This window comes from Carex rostrata, chromosome 12 (assembly GCF_964058835.1).
Source record: "Carex rostrata chromosome 12, lpCarRost1.2, whole genome shotgun sequence".
In the NCBI taxonomy this organism is placed as follows: Eukaryota; Viridiplantae; Streptophyta; class Magnoliopsida; order Poales; family Cyperaceae; genus Carex; species Carex rostrata.
Window position 1 is genome coordinate 4400692 of NC_135929.1, and position 25716 is coordinate 4426407.

Here is a 25716-nt window from a genome sequence, read left to right on the forward strand (position 1 = left end):
TATTTTTACTATTTTTTAAGATTGTAAACCGTCATTAAAAGTCACAATTACTGACGGTATACAACCGTCTGTACATGGTCCATATAATCACTGGCGATGCCATCACTAGCGGTACTAATAAGTAATAACTGCCATTGATGTCCATTCACAACTGTTGGTGATGATGTGTTTAGATGTTTTTTGTGATAAAAGTGGTTTTCCACATGTTTCATTACGAAACCATAGATTATGTTCAAACAAACTAATACCTTAACCAAAATATAAACAGGCAGTAATAAAGAAAGTGCATATCACAGCAAAAAAGCAGTTACAACAAATAAGTAGACAACATGCGATAAAATACAACACAGTAAAAATGATAAGTAGATGTTAACACTAAACTTTTTTTATTTTTATTTTGACTTAGAGAAATGTTAATTAATTTCCTGTACCCTGAGCCACCAAACCGGAGCCCGTCCCCGAACTGGTTTAACTGGATTTAACCGTCCGCTAATAACGGTAATTTATTAATTTGCCATTAATTAACGAATTGTTGTTTTAACGGATTGCAGTTTTAATTTGATTGTTTTAAACGTTAGCTTTGCATGCTTTTGTACTGTGTTTTAATTTCGTGGACAATTGTTAGGAACAGTTGTAATCACCAATCCCCAATTAGTCCCCCAGATTGTTAACGGTCCTCTAATCATTTTCTAACTAATTAAGTACTTTAACTAGTTAAACTAGTTATAAGTACTTTACTGTACTTTAAAGTACAATTTAAACCCAGTTAGCTTGGGGACGCGGTGGGGAATTTGTTCTAATTTTAATTATGCAAATTAACAACTTTTGATATTTAATAACTAAAAAAATAGTCTTCATTTTGAACAATTAATTTATTAAATGAAGATTTTTCAATGTTTGTAAACACAGGTTTATATGCTTAAAAATGTGTTTGAAGAATAAGCTTTAAAATGTGTTTGTAAATACATGTTTATATGTTTGTAAACACATGTTTATATGCTTTAAAATGTATTTGTAAACACATGTTTATATGCACATGTTAATTTTAATTATGCAAATTAACAACTTTTGATATTTCATAACTAAAAAAATAGTCTTCATTTTGAACAATTAATTTATTAAATGAAGATTTTTCAATGTTTGTAAACACAGGTTTATATGCTTTAAAATGTGTTTGAAGAATAAGCTTTAAAATGTGTTTGTAAACACAGGTTTATATATTTGTAAACACAGATTTTTCAATGTTTGTAAACACAGGTTTATATGCTTTAAAATGTGTTTGTAAACACATGTTTATATGCACAAATTTTCAATGCTTTGTTTATGTTGTTTGCTTGCTAGTACATATTGGTAGAGGTTTGCTAAACCCGTTAGGGGTTGAACCCGTTTTGCCCGGCCCGTACCCGTTACCCGTGGTACCCGTACCCGTTGCCCGGGTACAAACGGGTAGACGGGTACGGGTAATAAACGGACCGGACAACATATTTTTTTAAAAAACCCGTTGTACCCGTACCCGTCTACCCGCCAACCCGTACCCGCCTACCCGTACCCATCTACCTGCATACCCGTACCCGTTTCAGTTCAAAAAAATTCGAATTTTTTGAAAAAAACAAAAAAAAAAACGGGCGCACCGGACCCGTACCCGTACCCGTCAACCCGCAACGGGTACGGGTAATAAACGGACCGGATAGAGGTTTTGGGAAAATTACCCGTCTACCCGTTACGGGTTTTACCCGTACCCGACCTACCCCTTTACCCGTCCTACCCGTTACCCCTAACGGGTCACGGGTAACCCGTTAGCAAACCACTACATATTGGTTGACATGCTTTACTTGTTCACAGGTACTGTTCCTGGCACATTCTGCACAAATGAAAAAAAAATATTTGCTGGGGGACACCCTCGGGGATTAGTACAAATTTAGAGTTGTAAATTTCGTGCTCGGGGACGCGCTTGGGAATTGGTTCAAATTTAGAGCTGTAAATTTTTGCTCGGGGACGAATTCGCGGATTCATTTTTGTTTTAAAAAAATGAAAATTTAACTCATTTACAATTAAAGTTAAACACTTGAATGCAGTTGATTAAACACTTTTCTTTATATATTTAAATTATACGATTGTTTCGCTGCATTTGGCTGTGCTTTTGTTAAATTTTTTTAACAGAGCATTTTTCTCTTCATGCAATGAAATTCTATACAATAAAGAAAGATTGGTATTGTTATTGCGCTGTATGAAGTAAAACCTGATCTTTTTATCACTAACATTCTAGAAGGTTAGGGGACGCGGACGGGTACTTTGTTTGAGGTACAATTATCAGCTTTCTTTGACTTATTCAAAATATTTAATATAGCTTTCTGTGGATGGGTAATTGAATTTTTAGATTGTGGTAATGAGGAGAAAATAATTAAAGTAGAAACAATTTTGTAATTTGTTATTATTTTTTAAAGAGTATGGCTAATATAACATCAGTGTCATTTCAGTCTATATAACACAAACTCTAAAATCTATCAAATCGAGTTCAAATGGTGAATCCAAACCATTCAAACCAATTTACTTTATGAGTGATGTGTTTACATGCAAACTTTTTATATTTTCGAGTTATTTTAGTACCCAATCAATCGGCAAAAAAATTGAAAACTGAATGTATTAAAATTAACTTAAAAACTCACACATTTGACCGCTTGACTTGATATCAAATAAACTCAAAAACTTATAAATTTTACATATAAACGCACAACTAATGAAGTAGATCGGTTTGAACAATTTGGATTCACTATTTGAATTCGATTTGATAGGTTTTAAAATTTGTGTCATATAGACTGAAATGACACTGATGTTGTATTAGCTGTACTCTTTTTTAAATATCTAAGGATTTACGACCGACGATTTTGAGGTGGTCAAATCATGCATTGCCTTTGTAGGCGCAAGGTATCTTGTGATAAGAAAAAGATAGAATTTTGGAACCGACAGATCCGATAGATGCCATCCCTCTTGCAAGCATCAAAGACCTTGAGATAGGACATGAGACTTTTCATCATGCCTAGCTAGCGTAATCACGCAAAATAAAGGAGGGGGACTGGTGGTATGGTATATTCACTTTTACCTCGCTGTTATAAAAAAGAAAATAAGATTCTACTTCTATTTTTTTTTAAGTATAAAATATGATTAAATTATATTATAGTTTTAATTATTTTTTTACCGACGTCCTAGTAATTAATTAATTTGACCAAGTTTTTAATCTTGAACTCATATGTGCTTTTTTTCATACAATAAAACAAAAAGTTAAGTAACAAAATAACTATGACTATGACTATGACTATGACTATGATGAATGATGTTAATGTATTTAGTAAATTAAGTGTGCTTTATGTTTCACAATTAGTCAATTACATCGTGTATCTAGTAATCTCATTTATTTAAGATTAGCGATGGCTTAATTTACATTATGCTCTTAATTTTCTGCCCTAAATGTTTTATTATATAAAAACATATTTTGTAAAAAAAAAAAAACAGCCTATATACTAGAGTGAGATTATGGTACTTTGAAAAGCGCAAATAAGTATGTGTTATAAATTTATATTGTCATTTTTAAAGTTCAAACGGTCGATCCAAAGTGTTTAATATGATCTCCATTTGAAAATGTACTTGGGGACCAATATATTTTTAGATATTTTTAAATAAGTAGAAACCACTACTTTCAAATGATTCAAAATCTTTTAAATAAGGTAATTTCCTAGTTTTTTAAAAACATAGTACAAAAATTATTAAAAATATATATATAAGTGACCTCCAAGTACAGATTTATAGAGATTATGTTGGACGGTGTGAATCAAAACATTTGTTGTGGGGCCGTGGAACAAACGTTTCGGTTTTTATATTTTCAAACTCTAAAAAGTCGATCCAAACCGTTCAACATTCAATATGTATTAAAATGTATTTGGAGACTAAATTTTACATTTTTTTTATTTTTCTACTATTTATTAAGTTAGTTTTAAAATTATTGTTTTCAATGATCCATAATTTTTTCACCGTTTATTAAAATCAGTAATTTTAAAACTGTCTTAATAAATATTAAACAGTAAAAAAGTTCCAAAAAATGTTAAATTTGATATCCAAGCATATTTTAATATAGAGATCATATCTAACGGTTTAGATTGATGGGTTGGAAAAGGATGGAGTCATGGAGATGGCAAGAATGTCACTGAGCTGTGACAGTCAGAGCTCTATTAACTTCATGGAGGATTAAATGTTTAATGAGTGCAACAAGCAAAATAATATCAAGTTACATGTTGTTCGACAGGTCATTTCAATATGCAGATTGAATGTTAATGCAAGAAGAATGTTCCTATTGGGACATCAACAGAGACTCAACTGACCCCAAGTCCAGCTAGCTATTATGCGGTATATATTAACTGGTTTCAGTTTGATGTTAGTAACTTCTTTTTGTGTGTTTTTGGATGTTTGTTGTTACTTTGCTTTTTGAGTCAAGGTGAGATTGCTTGGAATGAGCCTTTTCAGATTAATTAGTGTTTCACAATTAGCATGTATATTAGGGTTGTATTTGTAAGTTTTACATCTTCTACTTTTGTTTTGTATTTTCATTTGTTTGTAGATGACTTTAAGAGTACTTAAAATTGATAATTTATTCCCACATAGATTAATATTCTTACAATTACAAATATTTATAAAAAATGAGCCTGTTAAGATAGATGAAGTTTCATCACATGCAAAATGATTGCTTCGATGATCACTCCTATATATTTTATTTCCAGACAGATTAATTAAGTTAATTAATTTTTTTCGAAAGAAACACTTAAATACTTGACGATGATTCTAGCAAAAAAACTGGAATTAGGATTGGTTATTTACACACAGTATCAGATTTTAACCGATCCTGATCAAGGCGATAATAATACTACACTAATCTGGATCGGTTAAACAACCGATCCTAAAAGTTTGAATTAGGATTGAAACAACCGATCCTAATAGTACAAATTAGGATCAGTTATTTGAAACAACCGATCCTAATTTGAGTTTCCACCGAAAAAAAGGAATTTGGTTCGGTTGTTTCAAAAAACCGAACCTAATGCGCTTTTTTTTTGCAGAACCATTAAAAAAATGGAATTAGAATCGGTTGTTTCAAAAAACCGATCCTAATAGTACTATTAGGATCGATTATTTGAAACAACCGATCCTAATGCTTTTTTTTTGCAGAACCATTTAAAAAAAAAGGAATTAGGATCGGTTGTTTCAAAAAACCGAACCTAATAGTACTATTAGGGTCGGTTTTTTGAAACAACCAATCCTATTTTTTTTTTTTTTTTGCAAAACCAACATTTTGTGAATTCAGATTATAATGCATTACATATTATAACAAGAAATTTAAATCCAAAAAATTTAATTAACAAACATACAAGTGACTGATTGAGCTATTTCTTCAATTAACACACATTTATGCAATTAATGTAAAGCACAACAATAAAAATAAATAATAATTACCTCTTTTGCAATCACGTCACTTGAGATTAGAAAAGACCCGAAAAAGAAAAACAAAGGAAACAATTAGATGGAAAATTATTTTCCAATGAAAAAAAATAGTGTTTTAAAAGTATAATAATGAGAAAATTAGATAAAGCTAATACCGTGATAGTTGATCGGCCGGATGATTAATAAGTAACTTGAGCGAGATATCCTCAGGACTGTAAAATAATATACAAACACCATTAATTAATTTTTGAAACAATAAAAAAAATTAAAAGACGGAGACAAACTTGAGCCGAGATGTCCTCGGCTTTGAGAAGGAGAGACGGAGACAGAGAGAGAGAGAGACACGGAGGAGAGGCGGAGACAGAGAGAGAGAGACGCTAAGTTGAAAATGAGAGGCGTGAAATGAAAATAAGAACCCTAAGCAGGTTATATAGGGAGTTATCAGGTTCAGTTATTTATTGAACCGATCTTAATAGTATTGAGACTCAAAATTTTTGGCTAAGTACAGAGACGCAAAATGAAAATCAACCCTAGCGCCAATTAGAATTAAGATCAGTTGTTTCAAAAAAACTGATACTAATAGTACTATTAGGATCGGTTATTTCAAAAAACCGATCCTAATTCCTTTTTTCTTTTTTTTTTGCAGAACCAACATTAAAAAAAAGGATCGGTTGTTTCATTTTTTTTTTTGTAGAATTAGGATCGATTAATTCGAAAAAAATAAAATATAAATAAATAAATAAAAATAGAACAAAGTAATCATCTCCATTATATGTGGAGAGTGGTGCAACCTTTCCTCCTAAAACAGGTGCCCCAGAAATATTTGAAACAATAAATCCTTGGCACAGGGGGCTAAAGTAATCATCTCCATTATTTATGAAGTGATGTCGTAACTCTTTATAACTTTGATTTGATTTGTCAGTTGGATATAACAAGTCTAAATAACACTAATTAAGGACTTGGCATTGATTCTTAATAATTTATTTTATTCAAATATACAAAAGAAATTATAGTTAGATTGCTTCAATGATGTCAACTTCTCTTTTTTTTAGAGAATAATTGGATTATTTGATTATTGTCGATATATACCATTTGCTCGGAGATAGGCAAACGAACATAATAAATAGTAAATGCATTTTAAAATAATTATATGAATAATCTCTTAGGCTTTTGACTAAACAAAATACCGATTATTGTACGTCTATCGTCAAACGAAAACTTAAACTGAGTTTTTGAGGCACTAAATGACGTTTTTTTGAAATTTTGATGCTTCAGATACCTGGGGGTTGTCCCTAGGGTGACATTCGGATCTGTCTCGTCCCCCCCTTTCCGAAAAGTGGTCATATGCGCAAATCCAACTTTCCTAGCAAAAGTCATGTCTGTTTAAAGTTTTTTCGACAACTGAACTTTGGAAATTCATAACTAATTGTAAAAAAATCCAAATAAATTGAAATTTGTGTCAATTCTGCATGTTTTTGAATGCTCTACATGCTGGTATAATTATTTTTTCAGTTTAGTCCATATATCAGTTCAAACTTGCTGATTTACCAGAAGAGGTCAAATTTGATGTTTTTAGTGGATTGCACTATACCAGTGGCCTTTGCTTAGTACTTGGTTGCTGAGTTTGGACTTGGTACCATACCAGAGGTCAGTCTAGGATGCTTTGCGCCGCTGTTGCGCACTATTTAGAACCTTGTTTTTGGCATACAAGAAAATTTTTTCTTCACAAAATTATTTAAATAAAAATATTAAGATCTCTAAAAAAATAGTATTAAATTATTTACAAAATAGTATTAGGATCGGTTATTATAAAGAACCGATCCTAATAGTGCATACCTTAGGATCGGTTCTTTATATAACCAATCCTAATACTATTAGGATCAGTTTTTTCGAAGAACCGAACCTAATGTATGCACTATTAGGATCGGTTCTTTAAAATAACCGATCGTAATACTATTAGGATCGGTTTTTACAAAGAACCGATCCTAATTAGCATAGTATTACGATCGGTTCACTTAAAAAGCCGATCTTAATAGTTTTTAGGATCGGTTTTTTTGAAAGATTTTAAAGCATGTAGTTTACATTCAAATTTTAAAGTATATTTTGTTTTAGCATATATCTAATAACTAAAATTTATGTTTGAAATATTTTATTTCGTTAGTTTACTGTTAGTAAATTGGAAAAAAATGACATCATAAAATATACATATAATATATAAAAGGTAAAATATTTTGGATATAAGAAATTTAAACCTAATTATGGAAATGTGATGCAAATTTTTATATTAGAAAAATACTTAACTTGATATTCATACTATTATTTAAATTGATTTGTTTTACTGTTTTGAAATCCATTGCTCTTATTCATAATGCATGCTTAACAGAATGTATGTTACAAATGTAGGGGCCAACGAAACTATTATCGCTACTGTCAGGATCATCTATGTTAAATATAAAAAATGAAGTGTGAAAATGTACCTAAATCAACATCTCCCTTCTGTATGAGAGCGACAACAATTTGGTTCTTTCAGAATAAAAAAATTTCTTAATTTAAAGGGTATCATTTGAATTCTATCTTCTTTAAATTCTCTCACATGCACACCTGTCCATTGAGATAACAAACATAAGTTCAGGATGCTTTGTATTCTGGGAGACCAAACTAATATAATCAGCCCAATGAACCCTTAGTTGTCTTATTAAATAATTATTAGTCAATTAATTAATCCATCAATATTATTAAATATTACCCTTAAAGTTTTACAATTAAAGGTCCATATGTATATATATAATAAACGGTCACTTTCAATATGAACATAAAATTGATATATATAGTATATTAAATACATAGTTATTTAATTTATAATAGTCGAATTTTAGATTAATGACCGAATGATGTAATTTGAAAACGAAATGTGTACGTCAGATTTAGCTACTACTTTAATAAAAATTTGAAAAAAAGAATATTCATGTATGGACCGACTTTTCACGTGGACTACTTTGGAATCTTTAGCTCTATGTCAAGTGGCGTACGTGGCGTCTGATTAGATTACGCTAAATTGTTCCCTCGTTCAACTTTTGCATGAAAGATGCTTTCCTAACAACTAAAAGTAATATCCGATGCAAGAAGACGCTAGCATAGTTTTAGCTAGAAAGCTTTGCATGAACATGACAGACTATATACCCACTGATCACTAACTTCATTAGCCTAAAACATAGTTTTTCTCAATTTAGCATACATAAATTAAAAGCTGATAGCAACCTCTCTCATTCCTCTTGGTAGCATCTACCAAGTTCTCAAAAAAAAAAACCTCTCTCATTCCCCCTCTTCTCCTCTTCCTATAAGAAGACATCGCTAATGCACTATTTCTTCAAGCAATCCTGATATATTGAATCCAGTTAGCTAGTTCAACTTAGTTATTTCAGTTCACTCACTAGCTAACTCGCCGCAATGTCAGACCCTTTGGTTATGGCACATGTAATTAGGGATGTGTTGGACCCCTTCAGACCAACAGTTACCTTTCGAGTGATCTATACCAACAGGTTGATGCTTAATGGGACTGAACTACGACCGTCATCAGTTGTGAACCGACCGAGACTTGATATCGGTGGTACTGACCTCCGAGTTTTCTACACACTTGTGAGTTATCATATATATATATATGTATGTATGTATAATTGTGTGAATACATGCACAGCCGACACACTACTTAATTTTAAGTATATACAAAGTTGTTGATGTTAAAGAAGGCACTCAGTGAAAATGTCTTTTTCAAATGAAAATATCTTGTGCAACACTAATTTGCTCACCTAGCTACAGGTGCACGGCCGGTATTGTTGCTTTCCTTACCCTTTTTTCTTTTCTTTTACTTTGAAAGGTATTGGTGGATCCAGATGCACCTAGTCCAAGTAACCCAAATCTAAGGGAGTACTTGCATTGGTGAGCTCAATATATAATCTCCATTTCTTACTTCAATTTGTTGAATTTACTGGCATTGACAATATTAGTGTACTTGCTAGCATCATATGTATACACATAGAATTAATTTTTGAGATTGATGTGATATTGGTCTTTATATATACAGGCATTTATTTGAGTGTATCATTTTGTATATTAAATGTCAAATAAATGATGTTGAACAGTGCACACAACAATTAATGATGTTTCATGTAATGGAAATTTTTTAGCTCGTCCTATAATTGGTTAATTTGTCTCGACACATTAAGGGGGAGAGAGACCATGAACATAATTTTTTTTTTTTTTTATCTTTCTATCATAGGATGGTGACTGACATCCCTGGAAGCACAGATGTCTCCTATGGTATATATGTCAAAACTTTTCATCATTTTGCATTTTTTTTATTATTTTATGATTTTCTTCAATATTCTTAGAAGCACGAGAAACACGTCTATTATATTTAGTTAAGAATTGATCTTCATGTGAAAATATAGGTTTCAAACCTTGTTAACTCGGAAAGATGAAAAATATAAGTGCTCATTTTTTTTTTTTTTTTTTTTTTTAAAAGAGGCGAAATCCCATTTCCATTGCTGAAAATATAAAGTTACAAAATTAGGCCATATACTGGCTGTTCAGGAATAACCATCCGACCACACATTCCAAAAGAGGGTATAGACAAGTGAGAATCCAAGCAAAAAACAGGTCTAACAACCAACATTTTAGACAAACTAGCTAGTGATAAGCCTCTGAATAAAGGGCTGGTAATAACAAAAATTATGTGTTCAGTTAATCACGCCGGAAGTACGCAAAAACAAACCCTGTTTATTATTAACACTCAACATTATGAAACTTATAATATGATAACAGACTTTGCACCTGATTATTTATTAACTTGCCAATTTTATTGTAATGATGTTTATAAATGAAGTTTAAACAACAAAATCTAAAAACTTCCCTGGTTGCATTAGTTATAAGACATCATTCATTATGATTTATGAGATGTTTTATTGCACCAATATGGCACTTCATTAATAATGCCCATATAACATCTTCAAGAGGATTTTATCATTTTATGGGTGCTTTTATTTACTAAATGTAAATACTAATTATATAATGCAGGACAAGAGGTGATATTCTATGAGAGACCGGAACCAAGATCTGGAATCCATCGCATGGTTTTCGTGTTGTACCGTCAGCTCGGTCGGGCAACAGTATTCCCGCCTGACATGCGCCAGAACTTCAACAGCCGGAGTTTTGCAAGGGAGCACCACCTCGATATTGTTGCCGCCATGTACTTCAACTGCCAGAGGGAGTCTGGTTCCGGTGGCAGGAGATTTCAGGCCTGACAAATAGATGCTTTAATTAACTGCATAAACACAGTTTATGCTTATCTATGCTTAATTAATGCTGATTGTGTGTGATTGTATGTGTATCCTTATTATATATGTCAGTTGCTCCAAGGAGAATAAATTTGTGGCAACTGCCTGGTTGATTTGCTAATATTATATATTGAAGATGGATATGATGATCTTATGCATCGCCTTGTTCTAATTAATGTACTAAAATAATGCTACGCGCTATAATATGTTGGATAATCTTATTCATCACCCTGTTTTAATAATGATTATTAATATCAATAAATAATGCATCGCCTTGAGATTCGTGCTATCCCTGAATAGGGACCGTACACGTCGGTCAAGCAAAAGTTGAGATATTTCACAGGATACGCACTCAAAAGCCACCCGATCATCATATTTCAATTCAGTAAATCATAATAAAAAAGTTGTTGATAAATTTCAAGATTTTAAATAGCGATTATCACGTCATAGCGGAAAAGATTAAAAAAAAAACTATTACGAATAGCATAGTTATAACAAAAGCTATCTTACATAGCGTTTTTGTTTAAAAAATTATATTTTATATTTCTACTAATTATTAAAGTCACATAGAGTAATAAGTATACAAAATTAATTTAGAAATTAGAATATTCATATTAAACCAGTACAATATTGTCCAAATTGTTATTCAAAATATTTCTAATAATATCATAAATTATCTATATTTTTTCATTCGAAATAACATAACCATAATGACATAACATATATATATTTTTTCTATTAAAAAGACATTGCCATCATGAATATTATATTGAAATGTGAATAGGCGAGTCCACTTTTTTTTTTCTGCAATATTTGAATTCACATCCTCTCCATTACTTGAAAAAAAATATCTTTTACAATTAGTGGATCCGGACCGTCCCTTTTAACTTGGCTCAAATCTTAAAGTTTCAATACAAGGAGATCCTTTAACCAGACGTCGTTTTTTTTCCACTCTCATCATTCTCTCTCCGTAATATCAACCTTTCCAAGGCCTACAGGTATCTTGAATGGATTATATATAAAGTGCTGTCTCATTGTTAGGTCTTCACTGTGGGACTAAGATAAGTCCGGATCCGAACTGGAATTTTTTTTTTGTTTTTTTGCAACATTTTGGACAAAAAATATTTTAATCTTCATTTTACACATCGGACGAAACAGTAATTTTAAATACTCTTTAATACTCATTAATCGTGTACAATAACTTTGGTACAAATTATCATTTTTTAATACTCGTTAATAAAATCTGGCACAACATATCGGGTATCGATACGGCGATACGATATGTATCGGATACGATACATGACTATATATGAAGTATTAAGGTAACATAAATTATTATCTATTGAATTTGCCAATATAACTCGGCAATTATAGAGAATATGAGTAATTACTTTTGTTATATTTATTACATGAGCATTCATGTAATGATCGATGTTTATAGTCCAATTATATTGTAGACGTTTGTTGCTTTTCTAAAATGCTAGATATATAATTATGTATTTGACTAATGGTAAGGCTAGCTTAATTAAGCTAGATATCTAATTAAGGTCTAATTACAACTATATTATTTTGGATTTTATTTAATTTCTTTCTAAGTAAGCTTATGATAATTTTACGCTGTTATCAACATTTACTTGCAAGTAGTGCAGTTTAGTAAAAATGAGGTGGATAAAGGATGTGTTATATTTATAATTTGGACTTCATAAAATGAGGGGAAAAACATACTTTTTGAAAAAGTATTGGCATCATAATTTTTTTTTGAGTAAAAATGAGGGTCTTGCCCATATTTATATTAAAAGAAAGGATCCGTTACACAAGGGTGGTAACCACCAAAATAAAAAGCAATTGAGCTCATAACAGTTGAGCTACAAATAAATAAAACTGAAAATACGAAAGCATTAAATGGAAAACATAATAAAACCGTTTTAAAAGAAAAACTAAAAAGATAAAAAAAATATATAAAAATTTCTTCCGTCGGTACACTAGCTGCCGGTGCCCTCAAAGCCACTGCCATATCTTGTCAGTATTTCTCCTTAACAAATTATGAAATTTGGTCCCTGATTTTCTTGATATAACGCATGTGACCTGTTGCCCCACCTTTGAATTTTGCTGCGGCTTCTGATTTTTTCTGATTTAGGCTGTGTTTGATTGCTGCGTTTGTTCCATTGCACTATATCTGCTCTGTAGCAGTATCTGTTCAATTAATTCCTGTATTGTGTGATTTGCCTCTGCAAATATTCGGATTGGCATCATAAATTTATCAGCCGTTTTAATTCGCTTAATTGTTAAATTATTAAATGACCACTATGATGATCGATAAATGTGCTCAATGTTTTTCTGTTCTTAAACTAATTAGAGTTGTGGGTAAAAATGAGGAGGAAACTGGAAGAACTATATATATATATGTCTGGCGTAATTGACTAAAACATTATCATGTATATATGTTGAAAGTCGTATAATCAGAATTTATTTTTTGTTAATAAAAATAATTTGAACAGCTTAATCATCATTAATTTCGAGTTAAAAAAAAGTAGAGCTAGAATCTACTTTCTTTTTTAACAACGAGGTTAAGAATGAATATACTATACCACCACCTTTATTTCTGTGATCATGCAACTAGCCATGTCCATTTCATATGGTTTGTGATTGGATGGCACCTTTGAAGCTCTAAATCCTATCCATTTCCTATCATAAGATGCCTTGCATCTAGAAAAGTAATGCATAAATTGACAACCTCGAATTATAAATTGTTTGATATTTTCTTAAAAATCAAAACTATATTATGATCCAATATATGATTAATTAATTGTTTGATATTTTCTTAAAGCACAAAACTATATTAGAAACTAGCAAATTATCTAGTATCAAATGTTCATGGTGGAAATTCAAATGGCCTTTGGTCTGAAGTGAAAAGTCACGAGTTTGAATTTGAATGGAGAAAAATTCTTTATTTTAATAACAGAAATATTAATAATTAAATTCCAACCTACTCCAAAAAAAAAACTATTATCATTTGTATCCTATACTTTCTTTTAAAAGTCAGAATACATTTTTTTTTAATCTAGTTATGCCAATAGAAGAATAACCATCATATTGATATCTCTCAATATATAGTTAATTAATACAAGAATGGTGTGTTTTTTTTTTTTTTTCATTTGATCTGTGATAAGATCAATTCGTACAAATTAAAAATTATATGGACAAATTTTTATATGGATCAAACAACTCCAATTAAAAATTTGGTCTTATACACTTGGATCACCTCCAATTCGAACTCATGTTTGTATGAAAATGCGAAATGCGCATAAGATTCTGTTATTATCCATCATTACGATGAGATATGTATTCCATACCAATTGTCGTCATCCAACATTTACAGCATCGCGCGTCGTATTCCAGGTATGATCGATCAGAGAATACAGGGCCGTACGAACTGAAGCAGTTGCTTTCGTGAATTTACATTTATACGACTGTGATATGAGCTTTTTCAAAACATTTTAATTGACTTATGTCCCTCATTTCACTTGCATAGACGAAACTTTTAAAAAGTTCAGATGCTTGGCCGACATTTTTATTTTTACCCCATTAAAAAAATATTTTAATAATAATAACCAAAATTTAGTAACAATTTTAAAAATACCCCACCCGTGGAATTCCACGGGCTGAAATTTTTTATTTTTTTTATTTTTTGTATTGAAATATTAGAAATGTTGGATATATTTCTTTGAAAATAGATGGAATATAATATAATTTGATTTATTAGAAAGACTGTAACAAATAACCCGGATCAATATTTTTCAGGTCGGATTTTTCGCTGCTGTAAGAAAAATTAATATATTTATTTATGTGTTATTGGAAAAAAAAAATGCTTAGATTCTGAGTTATTGATCCCGGTTCAAAAGTCACTTCTATGTAATCTAGAAAATATTGTGATCCTTCTAGGACATTTAATTTATAAAAAGTTGTATCTGTTTTGAGAATTTTGTTTTATAAAAAAAAAAAAATTCCAGCCGTGGAAAAATTCCACGGGTGGGGTATTTTTAAAATTGTTACTAAACTTTGGTTATTATTATTAAAATATTTTTTTAATGGAGTAAAAATAAAAATGTCGGAATGCTTGGTATCATATATATATTTAAATATTCTTAAATATTCTTAGAGCTTTTGGATATTTTTAAAATTACTATGAACTTATCCGCTATTTCAAGCATGTCGTTTATCGTTCACAGAAAAATCAAAACACAAACTGTAATTTCGCCCATTTTATGGATTTACCTGAGACCTAATGCCGTGGCAGTGGGAAACATACATGTGATATATAAAGCTTGAAATAGTTTGGCTTTCTCAAAGGAAAAAAGTTTAATTAATTATAACAAGAGGTTTTCTCAATTTATTCCAAACCCTAAATTCTAAGCTCGAGCAATAAAACCAAAACAAAAAATGAACTTTATCTCTATATTGCTATGTGAAATGAGAAAATAAAACTTTCATTGACTTTTCGATCTAGTCCATATATAATTTTTTATTTTTTTACAATTTTCAATGAAGTTTGAATTATATATTATTTCATTAGTAATAAGTATGAATTATATATTAAGAGTGAGTCTATGGTACTATGCATATCACGGGTTGTTACCGTGCTACGGCTCTATATTCGAGTTTTCAAATCCTAATGGTCGATCCGAACCGTTCATCTTGTTCTCCATATTAATATGTGTTTGGAGACCAAATTTTACATTTTTTGAAAAAAATTTACTATTTTTTTAGATATTTAGAAAATCACTTGATCTGAAAATTCTTGACCATCCAAAAACAGTGATTTTCAATAAATCTAAATAAATAGTAAAAAAATTTCAAAAAATGTAAAATTTGGTCTCCAAATACATATTAATATGGAGAACAAAATGAATGATTCGGATCGACCGTTAGGATTTAAAAACTCGAATATAGAGCCGTAGCACGGTAACAAATCGTAATATGCATAGTACCATAGACTCACTCTAAATAACATATTTTCATGGTTCACTCGCAGTTATCAGTAAATAGTTCAGACTTATAACTACTGCACATTATTCTCACTTATTAATATAGGATTTGAATACACAAGGTAATTCATGCTGGACCAGTAAACTCCATGAGCGTTTTCAAACTTTTCAAGTGAGTGATTAACCAATTAATAGAATTGGACGATGCTTTTTTTGGGGGCTAAATCAGAAGGTGAGAAAAAATGCATTCTTTTGCGAAACATTATGCATTCCTCGAGAGAATAGTGGTTTTCTGGTCAAGAACCTAGCCTACCACAACATTGTACTGTTATTGAGATGATGATGCGCATCTATATCTCATTTCAATCTCGTTCAAATTTCTCATGATCTATGAGAAATTTTGCGAATCTAAAACCACGAACGTTTTCTATGTAATTTTCTCTTTCAAATGAGATCTATGATGACATACTTTCAGACAAGTCGTTACAGAAGTATTTATCCCTCATCATGCAAATATTTATACCTATACAGACATATGAAAGTATTACTATCAATTATTATAAGTATTTATACTGATATATGAAAGTATTAATATAAAGTATTATAAGTATTTATACTGATATATAAAAGTATTAATATCATGTATTATAAGTATTTATACTGACATATGAAAGTATTAATATCAAGTATTATAAGTATTATATGCAAAAAAATACTTTCAAGTATAGGTATAAATACTTACACGATGAGGGATAAATACTTCTGTAACGACTTGGCCGAAAGTATGTCATCATGGATCTCATTTGAAAGAGAAAATTACGTAGAAAACGTTTGTGGTTTTAGATTCGCAAAATTTGTCATAGATCGTGAGAAATGTGAACGAGATTGAAATGAGATAAAAAAAGCTCACCTCTAAAAACGTGCATGGTCCCCCATTTGATTTGAGATCCCCCCCCCCCCCCCCACTTTCCATGAAAAAAATGTGCACGGTCCCCTAAATACTTTCGTGCTTAGGGATAAATACTTTCATTCTTAGGGATAAATACTTATGTACGTAAGTATTAATACCTTATGAAAAAAAAATGACAGCTGGAGTTTTTTTGCATTTTGTGCGGGATTAATTGCGGGGTGGGAGGTGCGGAGTTAATTATCAGCTTCCAAAACAAAATAATACTATTGAAGAAATATTTTAATAAAGGCAGTATGAGAGGGGGCCACGGAAGTTAAAACAATTATGGAAAAAACCGAAAATATAAAGTTGGATAAAAAAATATTTTCTCTATCTAATAAGTTAAAAAATATATTTCTTACCCATATCCATATTTAATAAACTAACAAAAAAATTACTCATATTCATCGGATAGGAGTCGGCTAAATGGTTAAAAGTGTTATAAAATAAAGATAAACAAGCATAAAGAATAATAAACAAGATAGAGTGAAAAAAAGATGGCAATCTCTTTATTCATATATTTCTCATGTGTGTACAATACAAGATTACAAAGTCTCTATTTATAGGCTACAAATTGTAAATGAAAAAATATCTAAATAAATGGAGAAATAAATTTCAATAGTAGTGGCCATCAATTCCAATTCTAGTGCATGGAGTAGTGGGGAATAAATTGATGATTAATATTGGGAGTTACAATATGAATGACATCCACACATTTATAATATATTTATAACAGTCCCCCTTGGATGTCTATTACATAAGAATATGCCTCACTAAAATCTTATTAGGAAAAATCCTATGGGATAAAAACCTAGTGAAGAAAAAAGAGTACAATATTCTTCTAAATACGTAACTACAGCCTTACCAGGAAAACCCAGTGGGAAAAATCATGGTTAAGAAAAATATAATACATATTAACTCCCCCTTATGATAGTATCAATCAAGATCTTTAAATCGGTGAACTCCAATATTACGACCTAGCTTTTCGAATATTGCAGTAGGGAACGCCTTAGTGAATAAATCTGCTGGATTTTTTTCACTTGAACGGATTTGCTGAACATTAATAACATTATTTTTTTAGAGATCATGTGTGAAATTTTTTTTTGGTGAAATATGCTTTGTTCTATCTCTTTTAATGTATCATTCATTTCATTGAGCAATACATACAATATTATATTCATATATGATCGTCGGGATCATTTCTCTAAAAGACAAGCTGCATGTCTGACAAATGTGTTGAATCACATATCTTAACCAAACACATACTCGACTTGCTTTTGTGTATTGCTAAATTTTCTCATAGGTATCGAAGTATATGTTTAATTATATGTCAATATCTTTGCGTGAGAGAAGAACTATATCTTGCTAATAAATATTCACTTAAGTGCTCATATTGCACTAAGGCATGGTACTTCAGGACCAAATAGTTCTTCATCATTTTCTCGAGGTCTAAAAGGATCTTTATTCGCATCTAATGATCTTACAACCATCGGAGTGTTTAATGGATGTTATTTATCCATATAAAATTATTTCAGCACTCTTGGAATATAATTTTCTTGATGCATAAAAATGTCATTTTTAAATGTTCAATTTGCAATCCAAAAAATTTTTGTTTTTCCAAGATCTTTCATCTCAAATTCTTCCTTTAAATAATTTATTGCTTTCTGGAAGTTCTTCACGAGTTCTAATTATACTTAGATAGTCAACATAAACTGCAATTATAACAAAATCATTTACATATCTTTTCATGAAAATACATGGACAGATCGTATCATTCTTATATCCATGTTTCAATAAATATTCACTTAAATGATTATAGCATATGCGTCCATATTGCTTTAATCGATATAAAGATTTATTCAATTTAATCGAATAATATTCTCGAGAACCTAAATTACATGCTTCAAGCATCTTAAATCCTTCAGGGGTTTATAAATACCATTATCAATCGAGCCATTTAAATAGGTTGTAACAATATCCATTAGGCACAAATCAAGTTCTTCATGCACTGCCGGACTAATTATGTTTCGAAAAGTTATTGCATCCACCACAAGTGAGTATGTTTGTTCATAATCAATTACAAGTCTTTGCGAAAAATCTCGGGTGACAAGCCGCCCTTTATATCTTACTGTTGGAGTTTCGGGGTGCTGTAACCAAAACCCGTTTAGGCTTAAGTTGCGGAATGACCGTAGAACAAAAATTTCTACGGCCAACTTAAGCTCAGGATTAAACGGGGTATGTCAGGAAACTTTCCAAGGCGGTCCACCTTCAGTATTCCTTTGGCATCAAAACCCAATTTAATTCTTTTACAGATCTACTCCATGATTGATTTCTAAAACTTTAATCTACTTACCAATTAAATAGATTAATATAGCATATTTATACCTTGTTTCCAAATCACAGTTGGAATGCAGACCGAGCGAGTAGAGCCTCACCAGGGAAGGAATCGACTCGGAGTATCACACGTGTGATACCTCTCTCGGTTATCCACCAGGACTAACCGGAGAGCGGTTTATTTCTTCTGCCAGAAATACCGTAAACCGCGGAATTCTGCAAAAATACTATTCACGGGGAAAAGACGAAAACCCGTAAACACGAATTTTCGATTGCTCAGTTTCATCAATATGCAAAACTGACATACCGCGAAATTCGGTAAAACACTATTCATCAATCCCGTAAATATAATTCACAACAACTCGCAAGATTATACGTCAACTACGTATAACTTTCTTTTCTCAACCGAAACACTATTTGGGAGAGAAACCGAGAAAGAGTGAAAATACCGATTCGTTTCGACACGAAACGGTATGAGTGAATTAGCGATTTTTCTCTCTACCCCCCACCCCTCCACCCCTATTTATAGGGTTTAGGGTCAGTTGCCAAAAGACCAAAATGCCCTGCAAGTTCGGCCTATTTACAAGATATGCAATTGAATGGATAAGGATGACATGTCATGTGGATAAAATCGATGACGTGTCATCTGGATAGGATCGATGACATGTCATGCGGATAAGGATGGATCTGAAAAGACCCGAATGCCCTCGGTCCGAACACAAATAATGTTCGTATAATTATTCTGAACAATTATATATATTTTTCTTGCGGTTGTTTGTTTCGGTATCGATGACGTGTCATCTGGATAGGATTGATGACATGTCATGCGGATAAGGACGAATATGAAAAGACCCGAATGCCCTCGGCCCGAATACAAATAATATTCGTATAATTATTCTGAACAATTATATATATTTTTCTTACGGTTGTTGTTACGGTAATTTATACAACGTGTCCTGCACATTTATAAATTAACCGGTTAACTTTTATATAATGTGTCACACACGTTTATAAATTAACCAATGTTTTTGCTTGTTATTTTTACATAACATTTATAATTTAATTATAACACGTATAATTAATTATAACCATCTTACTATTGATCATAACCAATTTATAATCAATCACAATAAGATTCTCCGATTAACTCCTATATGGTGTGACCCAATAGGATCTGTGTTATGTTGGTAAATAGAGTTAAACTGTTTTAACTTCTATAATCATGAGCGGCATCTGACAACACATCATGACCATCCAATTACACAGATGATGCTGTACAGTACAATATCACGATCCAGTAAATAATTTACTTGTGTCTGTTCTTCTGTCTCATAGCTATCATATTAGTTTCAAGGTAGATGTGTGTCATCCTTGCTAACTGAATCTTTTCTTGATCTTGAGCAGATTATCAAATATAATTACTCTTGTAATTTTACCGCTAGCAGATAATCTTACTCTATCAAGGGGCCCAGTGATGCTATAGCTCGTATAGAGATACGAGGGACAAATAGTATTCTTGGTAAACCATCACTACCTCAGCTAAGCCATGTATACCGAAGAGCTACCGTCATAACTGCATTTTACCGACAGCGTTTGATAACAATCACACATATACATTTCTTAGTAGGAAAGATGAATACCTCATACTTTAGAACTTAACACTGAATGAAAACATTAATGACACGAACACAATTCTATTTAATGTTTCATTCGGGGTCTGTCAAATACCATGTTCCTAGAACATGTATCTATGTGATTAAAATGACATCTCGTGTCAGGTGGTTTGTAAAACTTAACCATCTTTTAATCCACATACTAACCTTATCGCGGTAATTAGTGTTCCTGCTAATTACCTTGGTCAGTGACTTTTTAAGAGTATATATCATCTATATTATGGAGTTTCACAATTTCAGTCATGAACTCGAAATGATCCATAAATTCAATAATACTCAAGGCAACAAAATGATATATAAATAAACATTCAATTCATGAACAAAGTTTTATGATAATTTATCGTATTATTGACTTCTAGATTATTACAAACTAACACTTACAATTTCACCCTTCTCATTTTTTTTCGCATAAATAATCATTTATATTCTACTGATTTTACACGTTCGGGTATTAGGACTACAAGTCTAAAAACTTTTCATTTTTCAAGAGAGTTTAACTTTGCCTCAATTGCATCTTTCTACTTTTGGCCAATCATTTCTTTGTCGACATTTTTTAATAGACTTCTAGTCATGATCCTCAATATTTATTATATTTAGTGTTATATTATATACAAAAAATATCATTGATATCAATTTTTATCTTGGTTCCATCTTCTTCCATTCATGATATAATTTATCGACATCTCTTTATTTTTATAAATTTCAGATACCCGAGTTTCTGTTGGAACTCCAATATTACTTATAATTTTATTCTCTTCTGGAGTTTTATCTGAAATTATCATATCCTCGACTTGACCATTTTCATTCTTTGCTCCTTTTCTTTTTCGAAGATTTTTATATTTTTAATCTTTGAAACCGATTGCTTTTCCACGCTTCATGCGTGTTATAATTAGTCTATCCAACAGGGACACCGACTTTAATTGGAGCATTAGTAGCTGGTACATGTGATTTAGTCACTTTCTTTGAGTCTGTGAATGTGTCTGGCAATTGATTAACTAACATTTGCAAATGAATTATCTTTTGAACATTTAGTTCACATTCTTTAGTACGAGGATCAAAATAAGACAATGATAATTCATACTAATATTTTTTTTTCCACCTGATAGTTTTCTCCCCCTAAGGTTGAGAATTTTTATTCATCAAAATCACAACCGTCAAAATTAGCCATGAATAAATCTCCCATCAATAGTTCTAGATACTCTTATATATGGAGATTCAAATTCAATATAAATTCTCAACTTTCTTTGATATCACATTTTAGTGCGTTGTGGTGGAGCAATTATAACATATACCGCACATTCAAAAATTCTTATATGGAAAATATTAGGTATATAACCAAAAACCAATTATAAGGGGAAGCTTTATAATAGCTAGTTGGCATGATGCGAATTAATTTTGTTGTATGTAAAATATCATATCTTTTTTTTATATACGAACATCTACAGGATGTTCAACATTAATTTCGACATTGTCTGTACGTATTTTCATAATTGGATAATCATAAAATTATGCTCTTTAATCAAATCTATTGAGCAAGTAATTTAGCAAACACCAGGTTGCGATTTGATAATAAACATACATGTGACCATCTTGTTGATGCATCAATTAAAATCATAATATTTTCAAATGGTTCACATGTTGAATATAATGTTCCACAAATATCATATTGTATACGTTCTAGAAATAAAACCAACACAAAAAAAATCATCAGATTAAAGAATCTTCTAGTTCTTTGATAAATGTTCATAATAATTATCTATTATTTTTCGCAACACTATTGATCCGGAATGGTCCAACCGGTCATGCCAAACTATAAACATATTCTTGTATGTAAACTTCTGGTTTACAATAAGATGTTTTTCAATTGCACTAATATATGTGTAGTACAAGTCAGAGAAAAAACATGCAATTTATTTTCAATATGCATTGTTTTTCATATATTCAATATTTTTTCATTAGTTGTCTCAATATGATATCCATTTCGGCGGATATTCTTAAAACTTAATAAATTCATTTGAGACTTACAAGAATATAATACATCATCAATATAAATTTATATTCCTCCATGTAACAACAAAATAGCTCTTCTGGAGCTTTCAATCAATATTACAATTAAAAGAAAAGAAAAACAACACAATAACAGAAATAAGAATAACAATTGTAATTACCTTTTCTTTATTCTTACACTCATTAATTTTAAGGAATAAATTTAGAAAAAAAATTAAAATGACCTTGTCAGGTGTAATGTGTGCATTTTAATGTACATCATATTTGAAAACCGATGACTTTAAATGAGTTATTTCTAAAATTATTATCAGATTTTTCGAAGAACAACAAAATTTAACAAAATTAATTTGTAAGACTAGTATTCTAGTATCAATTTGAGTACCATTTTCATGCTTCATAGAAAGTATTTATGTGGCATACATAGCATGGTAATATGTGTTGTCTAATAACAATTGTGTGTGATGATATGGAACTAGCATTTATAGGTTGTATAAGAAATAACAATACGTGTCTTTTGATGGCCTCATATAGCTATTTTTTTTTTCAAAAGTATCCACAGATTCATAAAATTAATAATTGAATATAGATCAATATATCTTTCCAAATAAGCATATATAAGCGGTATCCTTTTAATAAAGAGAGATGGTTGGAAAGTTGCATAAACTTTGAAAGCAATTTGACTCAGAGGTGATAAAAAAAAATTATCCGAAAGAAGATTAATTTTAATGATGCTTGATAAAGATCAACATTATTTTATTTTTATTTTTTGACGTACTACAAATACGTTGACGTACGACAGGTACGTGACCAATGATAGCATGAATTCTCTTGTTTGCTATTTCGTCACTTTTCTTTTTTCTCATATTCTTTTTATTTTATTCTCATTATTTTCTTCATTATCTTTCTACTTCTAGTGGAAATATATGTTTTTGGAATAATCACCATGATAATAATCTCAATTTTGTCCACATGACTAGTTGTCCATCATATTATTTTTCACTTCTAGTGGAATTATTATTTTGGTCAACCATAAAAAAATATAATCAAAATATTTCTAGAAATCTTCTTCCAGAAAATTAAATTATTAGAAAAATTTATGAACATCACATTAATTTTTGCACATTGTTTAAATTTTCTTCAGGAAAATTTCTTCTAATCTTCTCAATATTTATCTTCTTCAGGAAGATCAAAATTATATAATTGTTTTTAAAATCTTCTCCCGGAAGATTGAATTTTTGAAAAAAAAAATATGAACATGTTAAAATTGAATTGGCTTCGGGCCAATGATATGTCGTCAGTTAAAGCATCAGTTAAATAGTTGTTAAATGCCAATATTATGACATCATTTAGACTTGAATTGACTTCGGGTTAATTATTTTTTTCAAAATTCTTTTTCAATAATATAAAATGGCTTCGGGCCAATCAATAAAAATTGAGAATTTATAATTAACAGATCGCTTCAGACTATTTGATAAAGTTGAGAATTTGTTATTAGCAGATAGCTTCAGGCTATTTGATATTAACATAATATAACATAAATATAACATTATACATGTTATTTATATGGCTTCGGGCCATTTTATTAACTTCGACGGTTTAATTTGAATCATTGCATAATTTGCTAAAAGGCAACATAAGGATATCATGTAACAGTGACAAAGATCGTTCAAGTACCAATAAAAATAGGAGAGACTAATTATTTATTATTTTTTTATGGTTAAGAGATTAAATATTTTAACAATCCGATCATTTACTTATATTTCTTGAAATCTTCTTCCAGAAGATTAAATATACAAAAATTCATAACTTATTCAATTTAGCAATTATTTATTATAAGAATTATTTATTTAAATGGAATTAAAATAAGAGATATCAAAGTTACCTCGAATCTTCAACTAGTAGAGCTTTCGTGCTGATAACGTGTTATAAAATAAAGATAAACAAGCATAAAGAAGAATAAACAAGATAGAGTGAAAAAAAGATGGCAATCTCTTTATTCATACATTTCTCATGTGTGTACAATATAAGATTACAAAGCCTTTATTTATAGGCTACAAATTGTAAATGAAAAAATATCTAAATAAATGGAGAAATAAATTTCAATAATAGTGGTCATCAATTACAATTCTAGTGCATGAAGTAGTGGGAAATAAATTAATGATTAATATTGGGAGTTACAATATGAATGACATCCTCACATTACAACATGAATGACATCCACACATTTATAATATATTTATAACAAAAAGGATATTATTGACACCCCAACCTATGTGTCTCATAGAATGATGAATTCACATGCCCCTAGGTTACCTGACTGAGGACAAATACGATCAGACGGTTATTTTAACCTGACACGAATCTCAAAATAGATTCCCTATAGGCTTCATAGGCATAGGATTAAGTTTAATCCTGCTAAAATTAATCTGGACCGTCTGTTTTAATTTACTTGAGTCAGGTACAAAGGAAGATAAGGATCCTAGAATGATCCGATGTGTTTAGGGTGTCAATGACACCCCTTTTACCCGTTTACCCTACCTGTATCGTATTCAATAAGGCAGGTATGGGTAAGATTTTTTTTCGTTAACTTATTGGGTATGGGTATGGGTATGGGTATGGGTACGGATTTCGTTAGATAAACGGGTACGGGTAAATGTTATTTCGTACCCGTTAGTTAACGGGTAATTATATAAAATAAATTATATCATAAGAAGAATATTATACTAAACATTTTACTTTTTTATTTGAATGTTTTATTATTTTGTTAAGAAATTGAATTTGTTAGAAGAGATATTTGTGATTTTGATTTTTTTTGCTTAATAAAAAATTATTACTTAGAACTAATTGCATATTTATATTTTAATTTTATATTAGTAATTGTGATTGCATATATATGACATGATAAGTTTAGATGGATTATTTGTAAAAATAATAAAATTATTATATTTGTA

At 30.6% G+C, this 25716-nt stretch overlaps 1 protein-coding gene across 1 annotated transcript; it reads left to right on the forward strand.

The window, feature by feature from the left end:
• The first annotated feature begins 8869 nt into the window (after nt 1-8869).
• On the forward strand, nt 8870-10995 carry LOC144563262 (protein VERNALIZATION 3-like). Its single transcript, XM_078312713.1, has 4 exons — nt 8870-9120; nt 9359-9420; nt 9761-9801; nt 10558-10995. Exons 1-4 carry the CDS (start codon nt 8932-8934, stop codon nt 10782-10784), a joined length of 519 nt encoding a protein of 172 aa, XP_078168839.1. The 5' UTR covers nt 8870-8931; the 3' UTR covers nt 10785-10995.
• The last annotated feature ends 14721 nt before the right edge of the window (nt 10996-25716 follow it).

Bases quoted from the DNA above. Each gene is read 5' to 3' on its own strand.
- LOC144563262 (XM_078312713.1), top strand. From the start codon at position 8,932: ATGTCAGACCCTTTGGTTATGGCACATGTAATTAGGGATGTGTTGGAC. The intron at 9,121-9,358 runs GTGAGTTATCAT...TTACTTTGAAAG, and splicing joins TCCGAGTTTTCTACACACTT to GTATTGGTGGATCCAGATGC. The intron at 9,802-10,557 runs GTATATATGTCA...TATATAATGCAG, and splicing joins AAGCACAGATGTCTCCTATG to GACAAGAGGTGATATTCTAT.